Raw genomic sequence first — 27464 nt, forward strand, 5'->3', positions numbered from 1 at the left:
AAACACCAATCGTCCGGGTACCATGGGCTCGATTGAATAGTATCGACACGTCAGACCGCCGGCGACGCTTCACAGGTGGGAGGGGCTGAGCTTGATACTATTGTAAAAATATTCTCGTGTTTATTATTCTCAAAATGAAATGAGCTCGTGCCGCGTAACGTCCTCTACCGTTGCTCGATCGGGCAATGGGATCCGGAACGTAGAGCGATGTTTGGTGACAGGCGTAGCGAGTCCACCACAGAGGGTTTCCGGTGGAGGAGGCCGACTTAACGGCCAAGAGGACGTAGGTGCTGTCGTGAGCGCCGACGACCGAAGATCCCTTGAGTGGTATGGGGAAGACGACCTTGACCGTCCTGGGCTCGGTGAACTCTATAGGTTCCTCGTCGCGCCCCAGCCGTATCTCGACCACCTCCTTGCACATGGTCACGGTGCTATCTTCTTGGGAATCGTCGTCGACAGTCTTCAAAACTACGTCCGCGCACTTTTCCACCTTCCAGACGTATTCTCGACCGCCGACATCGGTCAGTTGGATCGACCGAAGGTCGCACATTATTTAGATCTTTTCCACCACGGCAGACATTTTGTCGACGAGTCCTGATTCTATTAGAAGACATACACGCACCACGTGGACTCCGCGCACGCCCTGAGTCAGGAGGTGATCTAGCGGAATGACAGCCGCCTTTAGGAAGGAGAAGTGCTCAAACACGCTAATGTGCTCCTTTATATAGTCGGTGTTCTTTTTCAGCACGTGACAGAGTTCTGGGAAAGGGACGTACTTGACGGCAACGTCTTTGAGCTCTATCGTCACCACAATCTGCTGCATGTAGGATACGTACTTGAGGTCGGGATGCTCGGCGCACGCCTTTTGCGCGATGTGTACGAGCGCCTCGACTTTGGCGAGCGGCTGCGTGTCCTTTCGCGTGTGAAGCGACACGACACGCCCCATGCCGCCGACTTCTCCGTTGATCTTGGCGGCGATGCGTTTGAGTCTGTGCGACGAGTTGTCGTTCATGAGCGCGATGCGGAGAATGCCTTCGCCCGATTCCGTTTCGCAGTGATACACCGAGTACAGTCCGCACTTCTTGACGACGTTTTCGTAGACCTCTAGTTTGGACTTGTTTAGCGTCATAAAGTCCGCGAGCTCCTTGGCACTGAGGGGCTTATCTCCGTCGAATTTCGTGGCGATGGGCACGTTAATCAGAAACTGGAGACATTCGGTGCTAAAGAGAGCCGAAGCGCCAAATCTTCCGTCAACGTTGCACGTTATGTAGTCGAGTATTTTGTCCAACCCGGAGACGCGCTTGTCTTCCACATCGCAAAGCGTTCGCACCGGCATGTTTTTATATAAATTAAAAACCAATTATGGAGTATGTCGTAGGGCTGCTGGCTTCTCTGCCTGCCGCGTATAATATACTGAAGAGGAAATTTAAAGGACTACCCGTATTTGTGTACATATATTCGAAAGAAAACCAGTGCGTTTTTTGGGATAACGTGGGTATGCGGTGGAACTCTCTAAATAATAGTTTATACCTGATGAGTGACGATTACAGTCCGGACAACCGCGGAACGACCGTCCTACTTTCGCCGGGCGAACTGGAAGTCGTGCACTCGAAGCGGGACAAGACAGCCGACGCGTACGTCCCTACGCACGAGAGCTCGCCTTATGCGAGCTCTCGGCTGCGAGGAGAAAATCTACGACGTCGTCTGGAATGGCGGTCAGCGCGTCGTCTACACTTCCATGGACCTGTTTCGAATGCTATACAACAAGGGCGTCTTTATTTGACGTCAAAGTTTGGAAAGTTGAGCGAGCACTTTAACAACCCGTTGAGCAGGCGCCTCGGAAGCCTGGCTCTGTACTCGTAAGGAGTCACGTCCGCCGTCGTCGGTCCGTAAATATGTAGCCACACCGAGTCTCGCTCGTCGCTTTCCGACGCCAATCTTCGGTTGGACGCGACGTCGTGGGGGCTTCTTCTCGCGTCGGGCGCGTACTTTACCATGTCCACCGGTACGTTTCGCGGTTCTAAATAACCCAAATTTCTGTTCATTGCAAACACGACAATCATGTTATCGTCGTGCGAGCGCCGCTTGTACGTTTCGTAATGTTCTCTGCGTACGCATCGTCTGATTCCTTTTCCGTAATTGCCGCATATTGCCTGCCCCGTGCATAGAGTCGAGCAGTCTCCGTCGTTGACGCAAGACACGTATTCCTTATCGCAATCCATATACTTTTTTGTTTGAAGAAGAGATGACCTTTAAAATTACTATACTCAAGGCTTCGGAAATAAACGGAGTCTATTTTCTGTGGGCTATGATACTGCTAGCATTTAGCGTTCTGGTTCTTTCGCTCACAATGTGCCGCGTCCTGTTTGCCCAAAGAAGAAAACGGAAACCGAAAAAGGAATTGAGTAAACGGGACAAGCTCGTAAACAGCATTAATAACGACAGCGACTTTTCGGACGACTTGTACGAGAACGTTCTATAAATAAAAATGGACATGTTTAGGAGTGCATTCCTGCCTTCTTCGCGAATCGACAATTACAACAATCCCCACAGCACCACCACGGCCGCAACTCCCCCTTTCAATACGACTGTGCATACAACTACGGCTCCCATGACCACTATTACTACTACTGCAACTACTAGTACTACTACTGCTACTACTAGTAGTAGTACTAGTACGAACCACTGACGACACCCGACCAAAGAAACGTAGCATCTAATGCGACCATAGTCTACGACATGATGCTGGCATATTTCTGGAAAAACACCGACAAGAACAAGCGATCCGACATTTACGACAGTCTCACTCTCCGGAACGCGGTGACTTCCGCGAGCGACCATCGAGCCGGTAGCGAATTGATTGATTGATTGATTGATTGGGGTTTAATGGCGCAGCAGCGACCAAGGCTATAATGCGCCAACAACTAGGACTATTGCTGAATCAAGGTTGAAGAGAAGAAAGAGCTATAGTAGCTTGTAATTTAATAAAACAATGATCATGAAAGTACAAGCGCATAAGATGTGGCAATGAATACGATGAACTATTAAAATTATAGCTGGTTCAGGAGTCTTATATCCTTAAGAAAGTTGAAAACACACTTGTGTGGAATCAACGGCTCATCACTGAGTAAAAGGGCGAAATGTAATGGTGTATGCTGTTGGTAAACCTTGGCAAAGTGTCTGTGGCGTTCTTGGTCATACAAAGGGCATACAAGTAAGATATGTAGGATGCTTAACGGAATGTAGCAGTGTTCACACTCCGGAGCATCCTCCCCACGCAAAAGATGCCCATGGGTTAGACGGGTATGACCAATTCGCAGTCGGCACAGAACCACCTCATAAAAACGCTCGTGGTGACGTGCACTCTCCCATTCCTGAAGTAGTGGTTTTACTGCGCGCAACTTATTGTTTATTTCTCGGTCCCATTCCTCTTGCCACTTGCGTCTTATGGAAAATTTCAGAACATGCCTATAGTCTCTGTAAGGTATTTTCCACAGGTCGACTTCTCGATCCTTAGCAGTACTTGCTGCTCTGTCAGCATCCTCATTTCCGGCAATTCCGACATGTGAAGGAACCCAGCATAGTATTATTTTCTTTTTCCGTTTTGCGGCAGAAATTAGCCTGTTCCTTATTTCTATTACGAGTGGATTGCGATCATTTCCCACTCTGGCAAGAGCTCGTAAAGCACTAAGTGAGTCGGTGTAAACAATTGACTTGTGAAGCTTTTGTTTAAGGATCTTATCTGTGGCGAGGAGTAAGCCATAGAGCTCTGCCGTAAAACTACAGGCACTGTCATTTATTCTCCGGACAAGCTGCATCCCAGGCCCGATCACTGCGCAACCCACAGAGGAATCAGTTTTACTACCATCAGTGTAAAAGCTTATAAAGTCGTGATACTGTACTTGGAGCTCAAGGAATTCTTGTCTCAGGACTTCGCGAGGAGTGTCCTTTTTGTTGAATTTCGTTAGCTCCAGTTCGCACTGAATGGGAACTAGGTCCCAAGGGGCTGCCGAACTCAAACACTGTACAACTGGAGGCAACACGTCCAGTCCTACAGACTCCGCAGAATTGCGAACCCTCATAGCAAGAGGTGGAACAACTGAAGGCTTGTTACTGAAGGTTCGCTCGTAGCGTATTCGTTCCATACAGTGTAAGGTTGGATGGTTAGGAACCGATCTAATTCGCATAAAATATGTGAAGCCCAGTTCAGATCTTCTTTTCTCTAGAGAGAGCTCGTTTGCTTCTGCGTATAGACTAAGAACAGGAGATGTGCGAAAAGCACCGGTAGCAAGCCGCAACCCCTGATGATGAACAGGGTCCAGCATTTTGAGAACCGATGTCCGGGCAGAACCATACACAATACAACCGTAATCAAGACGGGATCGAACGACCGACCGATAGATACGCAAGAGACAAAGACGGTCAGCACCCCAGGACACATGCGACAGGACCTTAAGTATATTAAGCGATTTAAAACATTTCATCTTCAGGCTCTTGACATGCGGAACAAAAGTCAATTTGGAATCAAATATAAGACCTAAAAACTTGTGTTCAGTTTTCACTGGGATAGGAACATCATACATAGTCAAAGAAGGTTCGTGCAAAACTCCGCGGCGACGTGAGAAACTCACACAGACGGTCTTCTCAGGAGAAAATTTAAAACCGTTGACATCAGCCCATTTGACCAAGTTGTTGATTGTGAGCTGGAGCCGACGTTCACATATGGATGGATTACAAGACGATACAGAAATCTGCAGATCATCGACGTACAGTGAGTAATGAACAGATGGAGCTATTGCGCGGACAATCGAGTTCATCTTCACAATAAAAAGAGTGACGCTAAGTACACCACCTTGAGGTACTCCATTTTGCTGCGAAAATTCTCTAGAAAAAGTTGTCCCAAGCTTCACGCGAAAAGTCCGGTTTTGAAGATAACTCTGAATGCCACTTAACATTCGGCCCTGTACACCTAAGCTGAACAGATCCTGCAGTATGCCATGGCGCCAGGTTGTATCAAATGCCTTTTCCAGGTCAAAAAAGACAGAGACACAATGCTGCTTATTTACAAATGCCTCTCGCACAACAGTCTCAAAACGAACTAGGTGGTCGACCGTGGATCGTCCTGAACGAAAGCCACATTGGTACCTGTCAAGAAGATTTTTACTCTCCAAATAAAACATCAGCCTTCTGTTGATCATCCTTTCTAATGTCTTCGAAAGACAGCTAGTTAGTGCTATAGGCCTGAAGCTGGAGGCACAGGCAGGATCTTTTCCTGGCTTTAAAAGGGGGATAATAACGGCAGCCTTCCAGGACAATGGGAAAAGACCCTCGACCCAAACTCGGTTGAAAAGATACAAGATGAGCTCTAGAGTAGATGGATGAAGGTGCTGAAGCATTTGATAGTGGATACCGTCCGGTCCAGGGGCAGTCTGTCCGGACGAATCGAGAGCCATCTGCAGTTCGTGCAGCATGAAAAGAGAGTTATAAGGCTCTTGCAAACCACCGGTCGTAGGCACAATCTTTTTTTCTGCATGTAGCTTATGCCGCCTAAATGATTGCGTATAGTGTTCGGAACTAGAAACAAGTTCGAAGTGCTCACCAAGAATGTCAGCCTGTTCGTCAAGGCTTGCAGGACATATTCCATTCCGGCACAAGAGTGGGACAGAGAAAGCGCCGTAGGAACCCTGAATTTTATGCACGCGGTCCCAAACTTCCTTTATAGATGCACTGCTATTGATTGAAGAGGCATATCCTCTAAAGCTTTGCCGCTTGGCTCGTCTTCGAATAAACCTTGCCTGGGCCCTTTTTCTTTTAAAACCAATCAGATTACTTGAAGTAGGGTAACGCCTAAAGATACCCCATGCACGATTCTGTTCCTTTTTTGCCTGGCGGCAGTCTTTATTCCACCACGCCTTCGGTCTTTTTGGGAGATGCGAGGACGTCATGGGAATGGCGATGATTGCGGCCTGTAATATGTGTCGAGTGATATGCAGAGTGACATCATCGATGGAAAGATCATCAAGTGATGAACAAGCTAAAACTGAAGAGCTGCTAAAAGTTGCCCAGTCAGCCCTCTCAAACTTCCAACGAGGGGTACGCGTTTGAAGACCAGCAGGAGGACTGTTAAACTCTAAAATAATTGGAAAATGGTCACTTCCATATGGGTTTGGGATGACCCTCCATGAAAACAGCGAGTATAGTGAAGGATGGCAGATAGAAAGGTCGATGGAAGTAAAAGTCCTGGTTGCTGAACTAAAGTGTGTGGCTTCTTTAGTGTTAAGTAAGCACAGTCCCGTGGAAAGAAGAAAACGTTCAACAAGTGCTCCTCTAGCATCCCGTTTACCACTCCCCCACAATGGGTTGTGTGCATTAAAATCGCCTAAAATTAAGTATGGAGCCGGGAGCTGACTAACAAGATCCTCTAGCTCTTCGTACTGCAGCTGGTATCCCGGTGATATGTACACTGAACAAACAGTAATCACCCGGTCTAGCAGTATTCGGGCAGCCACAGCCTCGAGAGTGGTGTAGAGAGCCACTTCGGCAGATGGGGTTGTGCGCTGGGCAACTACAGCAACACCACCAGACGCCACAGAGGAGTGCAACCTATCTTGTCTAAACACTTGATAATGGCGGAGTACATTTGACCTAGTTTCTTTAAGATGCGTCTCCTGCAGACAGAAGGCAGCAGGGCGGTGTTCGTCTAATAAAAAAGTGACATCATCATAATTACAAAAAAGCCCACGACAGTTCCACTGTAAAAACAGAGACATTGTGAAGATTAAAACTGGAAATTAAAATTAAAATTTTAACTGGCCTTTAGGACACCGCAAGATAACTAAGTGGACACTTGCTTATGATTCATTTCTAAAGGGACTACGATCCCTTTGGGGGCAAAATTCTAGGAAGTTTATTTTTCTTTTTCTTTTCTACGACCTGAAAAGGTACTGATGACTCAGCACCTGAAGGGACCAGGTCGTCGTCAGAGGGTGGCATGCTCTCATCCATCATTTCATCTACTGACTGCTGGCTTGCGGTCGAGTATGCCTCGTCCAGCTGGCCAGGCTTTCGAGAGCTGGTCGAGGCGGGAGTGGGCAAAGCCCTGCCTCGGCCTGAAGAGCGAGCAGACGACGAGGGTGTCCGCTCCAGCTCCTTAGAGGAGGTGGTCTGCGACGGACCCTCTTTAAGGACTGAGGGTGGTGCGAGAGGCACCACCCCTGATGCCTTTGGAGGGGATACCTCCTTTGGTGCCATGGTGTCCATTGCCTCCTTTAAGAGAGGCGCGGCAGCACCATTCAGGCACCGTGAACCTTTTGGCTCCAACGACAAACGTGGTCGTGGAGCCGACCTTAAGGGGGCAGGGGGTGTCGGCGGGGCTGCCAGGTCTTTGGGACAGACCTGGGTTCCCACCGAGGTTTTCGGTGACACGCCCCCTGTGCGTGTTACCGTAGCAAAGGATCCTTTCTGTAGAAAAGAAAGTCGCTTCCTGGCCTCAGGAAACGAGATGTTTTCTTTTACTTTGAGGGTAATTACTTCCTTCTCTTCTTTCCATTTTTTACAAGAACGGGAGTAAGCGGCGTGTGGTTCGCCGCAGTTGACGCAGTGTGGTGGGTTTGCGCAGTTGTCTGACGGGTGATCGTTCTGACCGCACTTGGCGCACGTGGTCTTGCCCCTGCAGCTCTGGGCACTATGGCCGAACCTCTGGCAATGGAAACATCTCCTGGGGTTCGGCACATATGGCCGTACTCTACAGTTCAAGTACCCAGCCTTGATTGACTCGGGAACTTTGCTCAACTCGAAAGTCAAAATAACATGTTTTGTTTTGATCTCTTGCCCCTCTCGACGAAGGGAGATTCGCTTTGCAGCGACAACTCCTTGGTCACTGAGGCCATTTACGAGTTCATCTTCTGTACTTTCGAGGAGGTCATCTTCAGAAATCACACCTTTTACTGTGTTCAATGTACGGTGGGGAGTGACTGTCACTTTATAATCAGAAACTGAATTTAGTGATAGGAGTGCTGTGCTCTGTTCACTGGTTTTAATTTCAACGAGCAGATCTCCGGATGTCATTTTTTTGGCAGAGAAGTTCTTTCCAACAATGGACTCAAGTGTTTTGGAAACAAGGAATGGTGACATTTTCGCCAAAGGTTTCTCACTCTCAGAGTGCATCACAAGGAATCTTGGAAATTTTTCTGCAGATCTAGTAGTATTAATCGCATGTACTTCGGTGCGGCCCCTTTTGGGGGGCCGATCAAGAAAGGTTTTTTGTTTAGTACCCATAGAGATGGGAGAGAATTTCGGTGCCCCGGGTGCACCACCCACCACGGAGCCCAACACGGGGGTAGGCAATGTGCCATAACAAATATGGCTTTGCTGACAACATTACACTACCAGTGCTGCCCAGGCACTATAACCTAGTGTGGATCCGGACAAGGGGTCTATCGCCACCCAAGGTTAGCCCTTGCCGCCAAAGAAGGTGAAAAGGAATAAAAGAAGAGCAGAGAAAAGAGAAAGATAAGAGGGGATAGTAGAAGATGTGGCGACTGACTGAATCATCCTGGTCGGGCCAAGCCAGGACACCCGTCTATAGGAAGCAGGGGCCAAAGTGGTGTGTTGCCTCGCCCAGGGGGCCCCGAAGGGTCCAAACCTACCCCGGGCTCAGCTCAACCACCAGGATGCCCTTTTCCCTGGACACGGGATCGCCACGCACAGCCAGACGTGGGTGGGTCTTAGCCACTTTTACTCAGGGTCTGTGGTGTCGCCAAAGTGGCTGGGGTCCGTGGTGACGCTACTCACCAAGCACCTAGCACCTAAGGTGCAGGCGCCCCCTGCGGAGCTCGGGGTCCGTGGAGACGCCACTCTCCAAACACCTGCTTTCACAGGTGCCCCCTGCGGGGGCCGGTAGCGAACGTCTCTTTAGAAAACACGTTTACGAGGTTTTGGGCAGAACCTTTCCCTGGATCCTTAGCGTCGATAACGTCCGCGTCTGCGTCTCGGACCAGAGATCCGTACTGCCCATCGAGATCCTCATTCCACGCAGGGCGGCCTACACCAACGAGAGCGCAGACTTGGCTTTTGTCGGGCGCGTCCTATACGACCAGTACAAATCGGTGATTGATCCGTACGATCACGTCACGTATTTGGTTAGGAATCACCCCAAGCTCGTGGAACGCTACCCCATGTTCTGGTCCTACGTGTTTCTCAAAAACGTTCCGGCGTACAACGATTACGTGGAAGGCGACTGGAGCGACGAGAAGACAATCTTTTCGAGTCAGACCTATCAGGCGGGCTGGTTGAATGCAGACGCAATAACAATGCTGGCAAGCACAGTCACGAATCTGCCCTTTGGCGGAACGGGTGGCGTCGGCGAAGAGCCCGTAGCCCTGGGCGTGCGCGCCATGTACAACCTGGAGTTATTTAGTTCTGCCTACAACGGAGACTACCTGTTTACGGCCGCCGCCATCCGCAACGCGTACAAGTTTGCGTACGACTCGTGCCTCTACGTTCCGCGCGGCGTGGCCACGGCCGAGCTCCGTTCGCTAAAGAAGAGGGAGGTCCTTCTGGGCGTGCGGCAACCCACCATCTCCGACGTGGTCAACGACATCAACAACGTCAAGACGTCGTCCGTCATGGTCTACCTGGAGGGAACCGTGAGAAAGAAGCGCGGCGGCGGCATCGCGAGTGGCGGCGTGGGTTGCCTCAAGGCTTCCGGCCTGCAAGAGGACGTGGTGGAGAAAATTGTCGAGAGCGTCGAGTCGACCGTCAAGACCATACTACCCCGACTGTGCGAGACGATAGGAATTCCGAGCGTGATTGCCAACGCCATGACGGCAACGAAAAAGATTCGGCTACTAGACGTGCTGCGCACCGTGGACAACGTCCTCTTCCAACACAGCGACTGGGAAGAGAGAATAAACAGGGGTCTTGCCGCGATTCCGTCTCTGATCAACAACATAACCAACGAGCCGATCGTCAGCTTTGTGCCGAGCAAAACGGCATACACGCACGTACCCACAGGCAGCACCCTCGAACTACCTGGCTTTGACAACTCGATTGTGCTCTCCACTCATCTCGATCCCGAAACAAACAAGCGCTTCTGTCCCCTCAAGTTCATTTTACAAGAGCCCTTCCTCTATCTAAACAAGGGGAGCGGGCGTTACTTTACCCACTCGAGTGGAGGTCACCCGATGCCCTTCACCCAGGTAGAGGGATTACGCATACTGTATCACTTTCTCGTCCAATAAAAAAAAAACACAACCTCCATTATTTGGCGTGACCTTGTGTGATGAGAGTACTTAAGCGTCGCCCTTCTACACACACAATAAACGTATTGACACCATGGGTATCCGAAATCTTTGGAATACACTCAACGCAGTTTGCAACCGCGCCGTCGAGGAGGAACTGGCACCGTTACTCGAGTCTCAGTTACAGCTCTTGGACGACCCCGGCAGTAACGTCGAGACGGCCACGAACCTCGTTTTGCGGACGTATTTTTCGCCTACGCCGTCTGCGCGTCACTTCGACTATGAGAGCGTGACGTCCTCGTTCGTGATCGGAGAGTCGGCGCGCATTCAAGTCGTCGTCGACGGTAACATTTTTCTACACCACTGCAAGCACTCGCTGACGGACCACCATCTCAAGACGTTTGCGGACAAGATCGATGCCGCACGAGCGATCGCCGACCGAGAGGAACGAGAGCGAGCGTGGGAAGCCTTGAACCTCGAGATAATCAAACACTACGTTGGCGAGACCAACGGAGATCTGGTTGGCGATTACGTCGAAGACTATATCGAAGACGACGCGTTTGTTCTTCGAGATTTGGACTGGGACAAGGAGTACGTGGCGAGACCGGGCGAACGCTGCATCCGATACGACGCCTTCTTCACGACGGTGTTTCATTGCATATCTAGGACGGTCAAGAGGGTCGTCAAGGGGCTGTCCCTAAACAGGCGTGTGGAAGTTGACGTGGTGGTGGTGTTTGGCGGAATGTCGCCGACGGTAAAGTGGCCCGAGCAGTACAAGCGTCGCAGTAGAGAGCTGGCCAACGTCATCAAAAACTCGTCTGGCGAGGACACCAAGCGAGTTCGGACCATCAAAAATTCGAGACTGCAGTCTGTCCTGAACGGAAGGCTCAAAAACTTGGCACGCTACGGCAAAGACGCCATGGCTACAATCTGCCGATTGACCGCGGCCTCGGACGTGATGCAGCACGTCAGGGAATATGCCACGCTTCTCGAGAACCCACTCTACGCCAAAGAGGTGATTGACGGCTACTCGAACGAGTCGGCTGCAGCGTACCAACTCTCGTCCTTTACGATCCTGCCGCCGTTCTACGTGGGGGAAGGCGACGTCAAGGTCGTGGACTCTTTAATGTGTCCGCCGCCAAACGACGAGCGCTGGGACGTGTCCGTCGTTGTCACCGACGATTCGGACATTCTCCTCGGGGTAGCTGCGGTCGTGGAAAAGATACCCTCGCGAGACGTCTACGTGTATTCGGCCCGCCAGTACAGCGAGAGTAAGAAGCGACAGGACGAACACAGGTTCGAGTTTGGCGGCGTGCAACACGCCGTGTCTCTGCTGGACAAGTCTCTTCCCAGTCGTCAGGCGGGTTACTACCACATCAAGGACGATTTCTTTACTCGCGCTGTACGCGTCAGTAGTTCCGATCTTCACCCGCTGTCGTTTGTGGTGCCAATCTTGCTGTACGGCGGCTACGAGATGCTCCCGTTTATGATAAGCTCATCTAAAAAGGTGGACGGCAAGAAGGTGGACCTGTTTCGCGCAATGATGAACGCCGCAACGAAGGAGACTAGCTTCTTTGACATTTTACTGGCGGCGGTCGATGCCGCGGCACCTATGGAAGGGTCCACTACGCGGAGGCGAGCGGCCGCAATGTCCAAGGACTGGCCCAAGGCGAACGAGCGTCGGCAGAAAGTAGAGGAGATTGTCACGAAATACCTGAAGCTGCTTCAGTACACCGCGCTCTACACCACGCAGCAGGACCGGCTAGCGTGGTACGTAAAGCCCGTAGAGTTTGTGTACGAAGACCGCGTGGTAGAGAGGGACGCGACAACAAACGCTTTCGTCACGCGACCGATCACGACCATGGGGCAGAACAAGGCGTGCCGCGTGAGTCTCGCCGACGTTGCGAGCGTCATAAGGGCCCTAAAGGCCAGCGACGCGTTGGAATCTGCGGTGGACATACGAGCTTACGTTATCGAATCTAGCGGCGAACACCTTGCGGTTTCCAGCGCCATCAAGGCGCATTTCGGCGCTCTACATGATGGGTGCTATGGAGTTTGATGACGACTACGACAATTGGTCGGACGTGGAAGCCCTTGCTGCCGTCTACAAGTGGTACGAGACCCGCTGTCTGTGTCCCTGCATCAAGACGATGGATCTACGACGCGTCTTGTGCATCTTTAGACAGAGCAGCGACTGGTCTCGCACGTTCACCGCTAGCCTCATCAGACGGGCCTATAAGAAGAACAAGCGGCGACTGAGCAACCTTCGATTTCCTAGTTTCGACGCCATTTACAACGACATGTTGTGAATAAAAGAACGTTTGTTTGGACACACACACACACAGACGCACACACATAGAGACACAGATGTATAGCAGCGTGCAAGCTAGCGTAAGCGTTTATTTTAGGCAAAGCAGACAAACACAAGCGAAAGCGAGTCACTTCTTGTAATACGACACTTTGTAAATGCCACAGTCGTTGGTGGACGTAATGTTTGACTTTGTAACATCTTTTAATATCTGCAATTTCTGTATAGTGATGTAGTAGAAACAGTCGACGAGCCTCAAGACGACCAGATTGTGTAGACACATCCAATGCTTCTCGCAATAAAGGCGATCTGACACATACTGTCCGTCTTCCTTGGGTTTGATTTTGGCCACGAGCGCCGGTAGAGAGGTGGTCACCTCGTAGGTGCCGTGGTACGTGACTGGAATCACGTCGAAGAAGGATTCTTGTTCTTCCAGGGGATCGAAAGTGTAATCGAGTGGCAAAGTGGTCGTCTTGTCGTTTACATAGCTTTGCAGAACGTGGTGGAGAAAGGGTAGAATTGCATGCACGTTGTGATGCGCCGACGAGTGACGGACGTAGAGGTAGACGTAGTGCTTGGTGCATATCACGTCGTGCACCTTGAGATCGCGCAGCACGTTGATGAAGTTTATGCAGTCCACCACCACTCGGTTGGCGTCCTTGTCCCTGTATGAAAAGACGAGTAGATAGTGGGACGACGAGCTGTCTTTCTGACAACACTCTGCTCCCTCTACGACCGATGGGACGTTGTTTTGAATAAAGAAATTTGCGATAGCGATCCAGATTTTATAGGGTATCGATACCGAAAGGTCCAGTTCGCAATGGAGATAGTCTCGCAGGGTCCTCATTTTTTGTTGCGAAAAGATATCGACGAACGTGACCTGTTTCAACATTTTACTCCCTCGATCGTTCAAATCAGTCACCGAACCTTTTTGTTAATGTATATGGGGGCGTTGGCGGTTTTTTTTATTTCAAATGCATATGGGCACGTTGCTGTCGTCGTCCTTGCTGTGAGGCGCGGACGTGGATGGATTGGAGAGTAGCGGCGCCATCATCGTGGAGACGTCTTCCATGGTTTTACGGAGCTTGTCTCGCATCGAGTTGGACAACAGGTCGTCGCTGTCGCATATCAGTCTGTTGAGAAACTTTGTTTCGACCGGAACGATGACTTCCACGTCGTCGGCCACGGACCACCTACAACGGGCTAGGAAGAGGCGCAAGGCCGTCGCCGAAACAAACTGCCCCCTAAACAGGTTGTAGCAATTAGACACGGAGGCAAAAGCCTCGAGTAGTTCCTTCTCGAGAAATTTCTTGTTGATGACGCTAATCTCGGTCTCGTCCTCGATAAAGAGCTTGATGAACATGTTCAAAAAGTCGGCTAGTACGCGTTGGTCCACCTCGCACGTGGATATGGCCGCCATGGCGCACTTCGCTCCGTTGGCGTCGCGCGTAGTGTGCATGGCAGTAGACATGGACGTGCACCACGAGATGATGGACGACGACACGCTAGGCGAGATGTGGTGTTCCAGACAGTTGGGCGACTGGACCCAGAGTAGAAAGTCGTTAAAAAAGCGCGAGTCGTACAGGTAGGTGTTTTCGCCGCGGTAGCTCCTGCAGAAACGCGTGTGATAAAACAGGTTGGTGGCCATCCGAAATAGCGCCGTGTTTGAGTAGGTGGCAATTTCTTCCTGGCGCGGAGTGGGTATGCCCTTGGTCATCTTGAGGCACTGTAAGGTGGCCCCAAACATGTCCGAGTCCATCATCTCAAAGTTTAGGCACTGTAGAAACAGACCGAGGTTACGGGGCGAGACGCAACAGGCCTGGCTGTAAAATTTGTTGAGCTCCTGCGTGCCCTGGTCCGACTGTTTGTGCACTTCGACGAAGCGAGAGTCCACGCGCCCGTTGCTCATGCACTGTTCTATGATGGAGGCGATGTTAAGGACCGACACCTCGGTGGCCGGCGCCTTCTCCTTCTGCAGGGCTAGCACGTAGTGGTTGGTACGCGGCACGGGGATCGTGTCGGAACTCTTCATGATGAGCTCGTTGTGGTCACGCAGCGTCGTAGAGATGGCCGGATCGATGATGTTGACGTCGTCCGTGACCCGCTCGGCCGGCATGACGGTCCGGAGCGTCATGTAGTCGGTGTCGCAGCGGTACACTCCGTTCTCGACGTTACTCGTGTACAACCTGTTGCTCTCTTCGACCAGGAGGTTGATGACGTCCTGTGGCTTGTTGTTTTGCGAAAACTTTACGCGAATGGCCCCGACAATGTTTTCGTTGACGGTGTGTGGCTGCGTGATCCTGTGCACGAGGCTGAGACCGTTGGCCACGTCGAGCCAGTTGTGGCCCATGGCGCTCTCAAACTGAAAGATGGGGTTGCACTTTACGCGCACCGCCGCGTAGTTGCACAGGGATACTAGCATGACCGCCGTAATCTTGGCTGCCGTCCTTGCGCCCACCGCCATACCGCGAGTCGCCTCGCGCGCATGGGAAAATATCTCTTCGATGTAGAGGAGTAGCAGGCGCAGAATGGCAGTAGCGTACGCGTCCACGTACGGCTTCAGATCCCTGATGACGCGCTGAGTGGTCGACGAGGAAGAGGTTTTCCTAAGTATGTTGAGACTGTTTCGTACGTATTCGATTCCCATTACGCAGTGAAATACTGTATTGTCATTCAGGAGCGTTTGGATGGCCATCTGATCCATGTCGACCGTCATCAGTATGTTACTACCGAGCTCGAAAACGCGAAAGAGCATATCTGCAACCGGTTCCACATCTCCGTTGGTCAGGAGCGTCGTGCGCGCCTTGGTAATGTGCTGCATGAGTTTCTTGGACGAGTAGCCGAGTAAGGTCGACGTGTCGTTCGGGAGCGTGGGCACGTATTTATCGCCATCTCTCCTGTAAGACACGTTTTGATTTCCCCGCTGCCGGAATACGGGTAATAAAATATCGGTGGCGTCTTCGTGATTCACCGAGTGTTGACATCGTCCCTTTTTCAACAGGTCTAAAAAATTTTCTGCGACAGACATTTTTATAATAAACAAAATTGCTACCGCCTATGGGAGGTCGACTCCGCTCCCAGTCGAGGTCAACCTAGATATGGAGAGAATATATATTGCGCACCGAGTAGAGGGCTCCTCTCATTATCGTCGCTATGGCGCACCTCGTTACGGATCCCATAAGCAAGGAAGTCGTGCGTCGCTTCAAGACGTTCGCCGAATGGCGACTTCGCACCAGAGCCACGCCTCGAGACTTTGCCTATGCCGGCCTAGAATATTGCGCTGACCGGAAACACATCTACTGTCGGCACTGCAAATTTCAAGTCGCCGAACAGGACTGGGAGACGCTCACGTTTCACCCGATGGACCTTCACCGCCGAATGCCGTGCAAGTTTCTCGAGCAGTACAGGGACCCGCGGCTGAACGTAGCAAAGGTCGTGTCCGTCTTGCCGAGCTACCCTCACCCGGTCTACAAGAGATACGTCGACGAGAAGATTCGAGCCAAGACCTTTCACGATGTTCGAGGCCCTGCGTTCGCCAAGGCCGGCTTTTTCTGCTCGCACGACGACGAGCAGGGCTACCTCTCCCGCGAACAGATAGTGACCCGCATATTCGTTTGTTTCTACTGCGGGGTGCAAGTATTTTCGATCCTCGACTGCGAAGAAGACGATCCGTGGCTGCTACACGCCCGCAGGTCCCCCAATTGCGTGTTTCTACGAGTGAACAAGACCTATTACTACGTGCACGATGCAGTCGAAAAGTTTTACAGGAGCGAGATGTACTGGGCGTCTCACTTTCCCGAGATCGACGATCTCGTCAAGGACCCAAAGTTCCGCAACAGGACTATGAGTACTCTGTACACGGCCAACCTGACGCATCCCTTGAACGTATCGGCGATGGTGAGTGCCATTCGGAGCAGCAAGGCGACTCCGTTGGGCAGTCACACTCTGTTTGAGCCAGTGAACGCCCTTCCTTCGTTCGATCACAAGGCTATCGGTAGGTGGGGTAACTTTGTGATAGATAGCGCGATCTGTGATACGCACTATTCCGCTATAAAGTCACGAGACGAATCAACTAAGAGGTGCATCGTATGCATGAAGGCTCCGGCTAACATTGCCTACCTGCCGTGCGGACACTGCGTGTCGTGTTTCGACTGCACCATATTATTCAAACATTGCAAGGCCCGTAGACTCAAAATCGACTTTATTTCTAGAGTCTACTTTGCTTAAGAACATGTCTTTCTACTGGAGACTGTTCGACCACGACCCGACTGTGGCCAAGGTGATGTCCGACTTTAAAACTTTTGCGACGTGGCCTTTGCGCAACAGTACCCCCACACCCAAGGACTTTGCCATGGCAGGACTCGCCTACGATCCGGAGAAGCGGATTCTCAGCTGCTCGATGTGCCAGCAAAAGACTCAACTCTCTACTATCGTGGCCTCGGACGAAACACTTCCCCAAGGACTGCACGAATCCGACTGTGACGCACCGCTACGCACGCTGAGTCCAGACGTCTCGGCGGTGGTGACCGAACGAGCGCTTGCCTTTAGGCCCGAGTTTCAGACTTACACTGCGAGGTTCGCCTCCTTCGACGCTCGGCCGAAAGAAGAAGACGTCTTTGACGTGGATTACATGGCATCTGCGGGATTTTATTACCTGACCGATCGGACCGTGGAATGCTTTTGTTGCGGACTTCGGTTGCTTTCGTGGGAAGCCGACTACGACGACCCAGTCGAGGAACACGCCAAGTACAACCCTCGCTGCCCCTATCTTCGATTGTGCGCGAGCGTAACCTACATCAAGGAGGTGTCCGACGTGTATAGAAATAGCGATTTATTTTGGTTGCTAGAATATACCAAGGACATTGAGTTTGTCTCAAACAAATACAGCCTAGACTTTATAACAGCATTGGCCACTTCCAAGTTTGATCTTTCCTGTCCGAACAAGCTAAAGTCCTTTCTCGAAAACAGCGATTCTTTTTCGGCGCTGAGCGTAGGACGTCCGTATCCCACGCGCATCGACAAGACGAGCATCTCCATGAAGCGGTCCGATCCGTCCACGACGATTTGCGTCGTCTGCATGAACTGTCCGGTGTGTATAGTTACTTTGCCCTGTGCCCACGCCGCCTTATGTTTAAATTGTCTATTTCCAATGATTTACAATTCGAGAGAGCAATCTGTGTGTTGCCTTTGTAAATCTGCAGTGAGTGGAATGTATCGAATTCATTAAATAAACTATTTGTACTGGCACTAGTGTAGTGTGCATGCAAAAGAACGATTCGTGACTCAAAAATATAAGCACGCGAAATATTTATTTTCAAGCATAACTCAGTCGTCTTCTTCGCCCATTGAGTCTTCTCCTTCGTCGTAGTTGAAGGTGTTTAGGACGATCGGACCCAGCATTCTGTCGTCGTCCGATTCGAGATATTCGTCGGCGTCACTGTCGTAGTCGTCACTGTAGCCGTCGTCACCGTCACCGTCGTCACTGTCGAGGTCTTGGTACTCGATGTCACCCACAACACCGTCCACACCTTCGATAACGTCTAGGTCGGTTGGCGCAATGTTTCTTAGTGACGGAGACACTGTGCTAGAAATACACAAAGTGTATTCACCAAGGTAGACGTCCTTGTTGGGGACGTCTCTAGCGGTGAGTAGTCAGCCTTCGATGCACGTTGAGAAATTGGTGAAGCGTTTCTCGGCGTATAAATCCGAGTCCGGTCATGCAGAGGCTCCGTATGCCAACGTCGATGATCCTCTTTTCTGCGAGATACATCAAGGCTTCGTCGTCTAGGTCTAGGCACGATCAATCTGCAAGTGAGTCAAATTAGGTAGACCGTCCGCTAAGCACTTTACAGAGTCGTTGGTCAAGCCGGGTGCGTGACGTAGGAGCAAAGTCTTGATGTTCGGGTAGAAACGAACCAAATCACTGACGTGGCGGTCTCGCAGCATTGGATAGTGCACCAACTCCAAGAATGTGATGTGCGTAGGAAAGCTTCTTAATATTGAAATTTCGGTATACGCACAGTGAATTTGCCCTTCCACGTTGTCCCAAGCGTAGCCCTCTTCTTCGTGGTATATACTAAGCACCACTGTTTTCCAATCCACCGCGCTTGACACTCTGGACTGAGCGAACACTTGTACGCAGGTGTCGGCCAGCGGGAGAGATGGGGACCTGTCTAGTCGAGCCATTGTCGCTTTGGGTTATAGGGTAGTAGTCGTGTCGTGTCGTGATGTCGGGGGAGAGGGTAGGGTTAGCTTTGCTGTAAGCGTAGTACGTGCGAGTACATATATATATATATACCCTCACTCGCTATCTGAAAACGGAGATAACGTTTCGCTACAAAAAACAAAATCGTACATTTCCTGACTCAACTGATTCGAAGCGCAAAAGACAAAGTGCGTCACGTTATCTTTAGAGGCGAAGAGTTCCGTCGTTATCACAAAGATAGCGTATATAGATTCGTTGTTCTGCAATATCACTCGAAGGACAGCTCGACTGGCGTTTCTTATTCCAGTCAGACACAAACTCTTGAGTCGACGCAAAGGAGCCAGATGAATCCATCCCTCGTTCCTGATACGGCCACCGTTGTTGCTGATTTGAAGATGTTCGAGAGATTGAGCGTAGGTCGCCAAGTATTGTAGAGCAGAGTTTGACAATAGGGGGGCGTTCCTCAGGAGTATGGTCTTGAGGTGCGTATACGTACAAACAATGTACAACAATTGTGCGTCCTCCAAGGTCGGATAGTCGACAAGGTCCAAAACGGTCAGAGCGTTCGCGGACACATGAGAAAGTTTACAAATTTCGGAGAACAGGACGACCCTCTCTCGTTCAAACTCTTCCTCATTTGAGTCTTCCGAATAAACGTTGGCCACTACTCTGCTCCAGTCGAAGGTTCGCGATTGATCAAACTTGGTGGCCTCGCGAAACACTTTGGACACGCTGGATGCTACTCCGGTCATGTTCTACGTTTGTCGACGTGCTTCGGCAGGCGCGCGTATATATACGTACGTTTTGTGTATGTAGAAAAATAAAGCCTCTCGAATGATTGTTTGTTTGTTTATTTCAAAAAAGACACGTACTAGACGTTGCGCAAAGCTCGCATAATGTGATCGCTTTCGGTGTAGTATCTCTTGTACTTGTAGCGCCTGATCTCGTCACTGACGTCGTCGTCACCGTCGTCACCGTCTTCAGCGTCGTCGTCGCTATCCACGTTGCGCTCAGCGTAGTCGTCGTCCGAATTTCCGTGAAACTTGGGCTCATTATTAATATTATTATTATTTGTCTCGTACACCGTCCGTCTGGTACGCAGAGTCGATTTGTAGCGGCCTCCGCCGGTCGAATGGAAGAAGCTATCCGTGGACGGACCCAGCGGTCTCTTTTCCGAGTCGTCCACGATCCTGTAGTTGGGGCGATTGGAAACGCGATACTTGAATTCCTTTCGCACGTTGTCGCGCGCGTTTGGACGAAACTTTGCACCAGACTCTCGGTGCACGATGTTGTCGGAATAATACGTGTCGTGCGTGGGCAAGTTTGTAAAGTCGCCGTTTATTGTCCTATACAACTCGCCTAGCTCGACCATCTCGTAGGCCACGACTATGGTTTCCAGAAAGGACGGCGGTGGGTCGCGAATCACGTCGATCCACTGCCCCACCTTGATCGAGCGGCTGGTGACCACGTCGTGAAACTTGCTAGATATCTTGTCAATGTTTACGTCCACCAAGACTCCCGAAACGTAGGGCGAATGATTATCTCCGGTGGTCCTACCGACTTTGGTTTCCAACAGGGCTGCGCCGTCGCTTCTCGCTTTAAACACGGGATAGAACGAGTTAGATCGAATAGCCTTGGCCGTTTCGGCGTACTCCCTTCCGCACATGACTTCGCCCTTCTTGTTACGCACGGGCACTATCGAGTACATGTCATTCAACACGTGAACTGGAAATTGATTGACGAAAATTGGGGCGCTGCGCTTGTGCATCTTAAAGACCTGAAAGTCTCTGATCACGTCGTTGGCACGCTTTATGAGACGGTTCTTGTCCGACCGCAACCCCTCGTGAGCGCTCGTGAGAAACCTGAGCAGGCTCGGCGGGAGTTGGTCGAAAGAATAATCCACGCGCACTTGATACATTTTTTTATTACACGGGATACATGTACTTGGAGTCGCTGCTGGCGTTTCTGGACATTGTTCGCCTACCGACACTGACGCTGCGACCGAGTCGGCCTCGGTTGATGGAAATGCTACGGCTCCTCCTGTTGCCGACGCTGCGACTCCTCTTCCTTCCTCTTCTTCGACCCGAGGAGAGAACGCTCCTACTCCTACTCCTCCGCCGCGCGACGCTTCCGCTCCTGCTCCTCCGCCGCGCGACGCTTCCGCTCCTGCTCCTAGTCCTCCGCCGCGCGACGCTCTTGCTACGACTCCTCCTCGTTCTTTGACTCGATGGTCGAATCTTGTCGAGGATCGCGTGAGTTATCAGCGCGTGCCTGGCTCGATTGATCGGACATGACGCCGGCAGTCGGTGTTTGCGAGCAAAGGCCTGAATTAGTTTCCCCAATAAAAGTTTCAGGTAGGTTGGACTCTGTCCTCGTTTAACCCGCATGGAGCCGAGAATGCGCCTTTGATCTTCCTTGGTGAAATGTTCGAGGCGATACGGCTTTCTCGTATCGAGTCTACGACCGTTCCTGTTGCATCTCGAACACTTTGTTCTGGCGGTTCGTTTCGAGAAACCGCACTTGGAACATTTGACCATTTTTATTTACTCGTTAAAAGCCATGCCTCTCAACAGAGCCTCGACATTTTCTGGAACGCGCGTCGGAAGACGCTCTTTGTTCTTGAGTTTGTTCACGTAAGAAGAGACCTTGACGGCGATGGCGTTTTCGCGAAACGTTGTCGAAAGCGGGTGCTTGGTGACAGAGTTGTGGGTGACGACTCCCTTTTCAAAGTGTTCGCGGACGTCGCGGGGTATCTCTCTAAACTTGTAGCGTTTGGCCAGAACGTTTGTCGGGTACTGCGATATGTCGTACTGACGCTGCTTACAGTATTGTACGATCGCCTTTCTCAGAAGAAGGTTATTTAGCTGAGTCTTCAATTTCGGATTAGGAGTAAAGGACTTTTCAATTTCCAATCGCATGTCTGTCGGTAGACTACTAATGTCCGGGACTTTTGTCAGGGAATAAAATCCCTCACCCGTCTTCTTTGTCCGGCGGGCGCCGGTCCGTCGACGCTTATTCTTCATTCTCTCGAAACGAACGAACGTGGATATGTTTTCAAACAGAGCGTCTCATAGGGCTCTCGTAGGTTTTTTTTGCTCGTCGTCCATGATCATTCGGATGGCCGTTTGAATCCGCAAGTATCGCAACACGTCGCCCGTGTACAGGTGTTGATATGGTTTATAAACGACGGCAGTGTGTTCCCAAATGTCTTCACCAATCACAAAGTCCTCGATGAATTTCCTCAATATTTTTTTCTGCGAGTCCGATTCCATCATTTTTATAATTGTAGTATCGAGGGCCCTCCCTCGTAATCCATCACCGCATCACACAACGCTCGAGCGTTCAAGTCGCGATCTCTGGACAGTTCCTCGGCCAGGCTCGGTTCTCGTCCATACTTTTCTTTAAATTCGACTCGCCACTGCCGCTTGCAGATTTGCTTCTCCACGATGTCGACCCGTTCGTAGCACTCGACGTCGATTTTGTTGTCTTTCAACACGACGTTCATGACCCTGTAGTCGTCTCGGCGCAGCACAAAATTTATAAACTCTATCACGTTGCGAAAGGCAACGTCCACCCTGGTCATGCGCTTAACTGCCACGAGCACCTTGTAGAGGAATTCGCGTTGGCGCACCGCGCCGAGTTCCTCAAAGGCGCGTTCGAGTTTGTAGGCAAAACCCTGATCTACCGTGTAATGGTTTAAGGTCTCGATCGTCATAGGGCCCAAGATTTCTCTAAACTGTCGCCTGATGGCTTCCACCTTGTCCGCGTTACTTTCGGCCAGTTCAAAATTGTATTGCGGAACGTGAAACGGCGTCACGCCGGAATACCTGGGGGTTTCTATAGCGCTCGATGCCGGTGACTCCATCATTCCGTATTCTTCGTTTGTAAACAACATTGCGCGGTCAGAGGCGTCGTCCAATTCCGAGTCCCTTTTCTTTCTAGCTGCGGGATGGGTATGCGACGAAACGGGTGGTGGAGACGCAGACGACGACGAGGCGCTATAACTATCGAGTACCAGATACTCCGCGTCTTCGTCATCAGAGAATATGGGTGGTGGTGGTGGTGTTTGAGCTGCCCTCGCGGGTGGCGCTTGGGGTGGTGGTGGTGGTTTTTGAGCTGCCCTCGCGGGTGGCGCTTTTGCCGGTGGTGGCGGTGGCGGTGGCGGTGGCGGTGGTGGTGGTGTTTGAGCTGCCCTCACGGGTGGTGCTCGGTGGGGTGGCGGTGGTGTTTAAAAATAATTTGACATAAATAAGTGCTTTTTAGAGGCCTAGAGCTCTCTAAGAAGCCTCTATGAGGCCTAGAGGCCTTCTCTGCAAACCACTTCTCAAATCGCTCTAATGACACACCAAAGATGACAATGTCACACTTAAAGTGTACCTTGTAAACGGAACCTTTTCGCCCAACTGGGAGTCCATGGCATTCATTTCGTCCTTCTATGGCATTGAACATGTGACATGACACCTGCGATTCTCAGTATTCTGATAGGAAGTGTATAGCGCAAAATTAGCAGATATGTATTTGATTGTGCATACTTGTTTGCAGGTGGTGGGAGCGATCAACATGTTCAGCTGCCTCAACTGCAGGATCTTCAGGATTACCATCTACAGGTGGAACCTGCCCAGTGTTTTCTAAGCATGATTCAGATTGCAGTGGAAGCCCACAACGGGAATTGGAGCTGCTGCGTAAAGCTGTAGAACTTCAGAAGAAGTGTTCAGTGGTGAGTTGGTTGTTATTTTGACTTGTTCCCAGCCATCTTTTGATTGCAGCAAAATGCAACAGAAGCTGAAAAGTAGGAACTCAAACCGAAAAACTGGCAGCTTTGTTACGGTTACAGCAGTACTATGAAATCGATTTTGTTTCGGTACGCTATTTACTTGAGTCTGAGCCGGCATTGATTTTATGCAGACCCCGAAAGGTAGAAAAATAATAAAAAATATACTCGAGTATGAGCCAATGGGAAGGTAAAGAACACCGTGCATTTAAAAAAAAAAAAACCTGGCTCGTGCTTTCGACACTTCTTTCGCTTTTGCTTTAATGATTTTTATGATCATGGGAAGTGCTACTGCACTCTCCGTCGAATGGATCACTCGAAGTGAGATTCGCCAATAATAACAAAGTAAGTGAGTTTATTGCGGTTCAAGTAAGGTATCTGACACAAACCAGAATACATCGAAGTCAGGACAATGCTAAACTGGAGACGCGAGCTAAGATAACCAGCTCTTCAAAAAGTCGTAGAGGAATCAATCTCTTAGTTTTGCATAACCAGACCAAAAATCGAACCCAATTTTTCTTTTTAATTTTTGTTGGGAGGTGGTATTTTGAAACAGAAACTCGGGAAAGCATCAGAAAACCAGGTGATATGTCATTCAATAAATCTGCATATCAAAAGCCGAGCTAGTCGGATAATAAAAAAATATGTGCCGACTGACCTGCGCCGTCGCAGTTGGGGTCAGGGAATCCGGGATGCTAGTTACAGCCACTCACTGCCAATAGCGGAAAGACTAATTCTGTGGCAGATCAAAATTAGTACGGTGATTGTAACACACGCCGCAGTGCACACATAGAGCCTTAGTTCCCTTAGAGCACCTGTCTTTCAGCACCAAAACAATGCACGTTTCATGGCTGGCCTCTCTAAATTCGCAAAATAGGAAATGCTTTTTAAGGACATCCAGACCGATGATCTCGGTACTTACAGTCGAGGCTTTGCAGCCTACACGTCCTTCCTCGAAGGTGGAGATGGTTGCACACAAATCACACATCGCGAAGTTTGCGACTTTAGGACACAGCACCGGCCATGGGTATCTTCAAATATTCAGGTCCAGCTGAGAGGACAAGTTTCTTCGGAGGTCATGAAGGCATCCAACATTCAGAGGATTCGTTACAAGGCATTTGAAATTTAAGCATGAGTGCATTTGCTTTGTTTTTGAGCATGCTGCCCCTTGTCCCCGAGCGGAGCTGTGTTTGACGCTGGGGAACCGGCTGCTCTTCTTTCTAATGAAGCTGAAACTCGGGTTGAGCTACACTGCACTTGGTGTACTTTTAGTGTTGACAGAACAACGGCATCACGCCACTTTCGAGCTGTGCTAACAACGCTGACTGCTGCGACAGCGAGGTGGAGTTTTCGGCCTCCATTTAGCATTATGCGGGCTATGTTGCCAGAGTGTATTGAAGCCCACTACCTTAAATTCAAAATGAATATTGATTCCAACGAAGTGAGAACAGAGACGCCGAATAGTGTAGGCCAGCAGCGCGTGCTGTACTCGAGCTACGTGAGTGGCTACACTCTTAAGTTTCTGGTTGCTATACCCCTAATGGGGCTATTTGTTTCCGTTCAATGGCGTACGGAGGCCGATGCTCCGACATCCATTTTACGGTGGACTCTAGGTTCTGAAACATTGTGCAGCCCGGGGACGTACTACTGGCTGACAAATGTTTTCCGGGTATCAGGGAAAGTCTGGCAGACACTGATGCGGTGCTCGTGATGCCGCCTTTTTTATCGGTGCATGGGCAGTTCAGTGAGCCAGAAGTGTGCGACACACTACTTTGCCCAGGTCCGAATTCACGTTGAGCGAATGATACAGCGAATTAATATACTCGGGACAACGGTGCCCATTACTCTGATCCCCCCGATGGATGACGCTTCAACATGTGCTGTACGCTGGCAAATTTGCAACCTGCCATTATCAAGCCAAAGGAATAAATGGCAGCAAATGTAGGTACATTCAGACGCATGGCGAGGCTAGGTACAGAGCTCCAATTTCTCTCGTGGGGTTGGCTCTTCCTGGGTACCAGCGTAGGCTTCTTATCCGCAACCGAATTCTGCGCCAGAGATTGATTTAAGTGTTTCTGTATGATATGTGATGTCCTGCCGTAAAAGATGGCTAACACCTTTTTTATGAGATGCAAAGATGATTGATAGCAACGAGTGTATTTTCCATGCCCTTGTGGTTCTATTCTATAATGAAAGTGTCAAATCGGAGCACGTTTTATAAGTAGCATTGTTTATGCCAATGAGAATAAAACAACAGCAAATAAAAATAACACACTTTAGCAGAAAACTAAACATTCTGATTGCAAGATTATATTTTGTGTACTGGACTTTACATTTCAGCGTAGTTCTAAACCACCACTTCCTAAAAAGACCGGCAAGTATGCAAAAAAACACATGGAACGTTGTCGCGAGTCATATTGTCTGCAGTGAATTGAATGCAGTACTTTATTGTTCTGTCTTTTACATCACTTGTACTGACATGCTTAGAGCTGGTACTTTTGTGCAAGGACTAGCAGTACCAGCTGAAATAAAACCGTTCTAGAGAGGGAATCGCATTGCTCAAAAACTTGTCGTTCCTGGGAACGAACACAGTGGAATCGTGCTCACCGCATGTGTAGACATAAAAATAACATGATTGCAAGTCCAGCACAAACATCAAAACATGCACTTGTGCATAGTACTTGTACGGTGGCTTCAGGCACAACTCGTCATTAACGTAACTCCGGAGAGTTGTCCCAGCGCGCTAGCGCCACCCGCGGTGCGCAGGTGCGTCACGGCTGGATGTGTGCTTTATTGCCAAAAGCGTTGTAGGCGTTGGAACATATTTCATGTTTATTTATCAGTTCAAATATATCAGAATAAAAAATTATACCTGAAATACATATTTATGTTTACTGTAGTAACCAGGAAGGGCGAGTTACCGAGTTACTCCACTACTAGATTATAATGCGCGCCTCTTTCCCGAGATCCGAGTCACCCGGATTCCCATTTCCTCACTTTGTGTACATTCATGATTTTGTTTGTCATATTCGCTGTCCTGTTTCTATTGCCGCACCCGAGCTGATCATGTATATCGTCTGAGTCAAGTATGTCCTGGATGGCTTTAAGAAAACTGCTGAATTCTTCCATAAAGGACTTCCAACCCGAAAGTGTAAACGATTTCGATGCCGACCGAACTTACTACTGTTGGTGGCGTGGAGACGGCCGAACTCGTGCAGAATTTTACGACGAGAAAATTATCACCACGACCGGTACTTTCAACTTCACTAATAAGCTATTTCACGAATGTATGGACTCTTGCAGTTTGCTTAAAATTTTTGTTCATTTCTGTGCCTCGGTCCACAAATACAAGCGAGCGATGTGGTACAGAAACGACCAAGCGTGAAGAGAAGCATCGCGCGGCGTTAGTATCCACACACACGAATCAATTTCTTTCTGGTGGGTAACACGCATAAAGCTGTTACTGCAACACTGCTGGCCACAATCAACAAAAACTATGAATTCCAACCACACAAGTTTGCCCGGCACTTGGTGCGCATTGTTTTCACCGTGGAGGAGAGGCGAACAAAGTCTCTACATGAAAAGGCTTGCACACTGCTCGAAAAGACATCCCCGCGAAGCAATGCATCGACAAGGAAAAGAATGCCATCATCAGTAAGTCCAGAAACTTGTGTAGTTTATTTTGTTTCGTTCTTATACTTTGCTGATACCTAAAGCTCTTATACTTACGCTTTGAGTGACCCACTCTTTGTTGGCCGGTCAAAATAAATAAATAAATACTGTTAACTTTTTCTGCCCCAAATGGTCTAAAATTTGTCATTTATTTCTAAAAACAGTTATCTCCTTACTATTTTCCTAGTTCTCTAATTATATATTTTTTAGTATAATGTAATCAATCATTTATTGATAATACCAGCTTTGCTGCATAAATATATTTTT

The 27464-nt window shown here is 49.8% G+C and overlaps 1 protein-coding gene across 1 annotated transcript; it reads right to left on the reverse strand.

Annotated features, from left to right (window-relative positions):
• Window positions 1-13519: 13519 nt before the first annotated feature.
• On the reverse strand, window positions 13520-22469 carry LOC121834184. Its single transcript, XM_042287925.1, has 3 exons — window positions 22150-22469; window positions 14936-15155; window positions 13520-14800 (listed from the first exon to the last, which is right to left on the reverse strand). The coding sequence occupies exons 1-3, from the start codon at window positions 22467-22469 to the stop codon at window positions 13520-13522; spliced, it is 1821 nt and encodes a 606-aa protein (XP_042143859.1).
• Window positions 22470-27464: the final 4995 nt, after the last annotated feature.

This window comes from Ixodes scapularis, unplaced genomic scaffold, assembly GCF_016920785.2.
Source record: "Ixodes scapularis isolate PalLabHiFi unplaced genomic scaffold, ASM1692078v2 ptg000597l_1___fragment_1__unscaffolded, whole genome shotgun sequence".
Classification (NCBI taxonomy): domain Eukaryota; kingdom Metazoa; phylum Arthropoda; class Arachnida; order Ixodida; family Ixodidae; genus Ixodes; species Ixodes scapularis.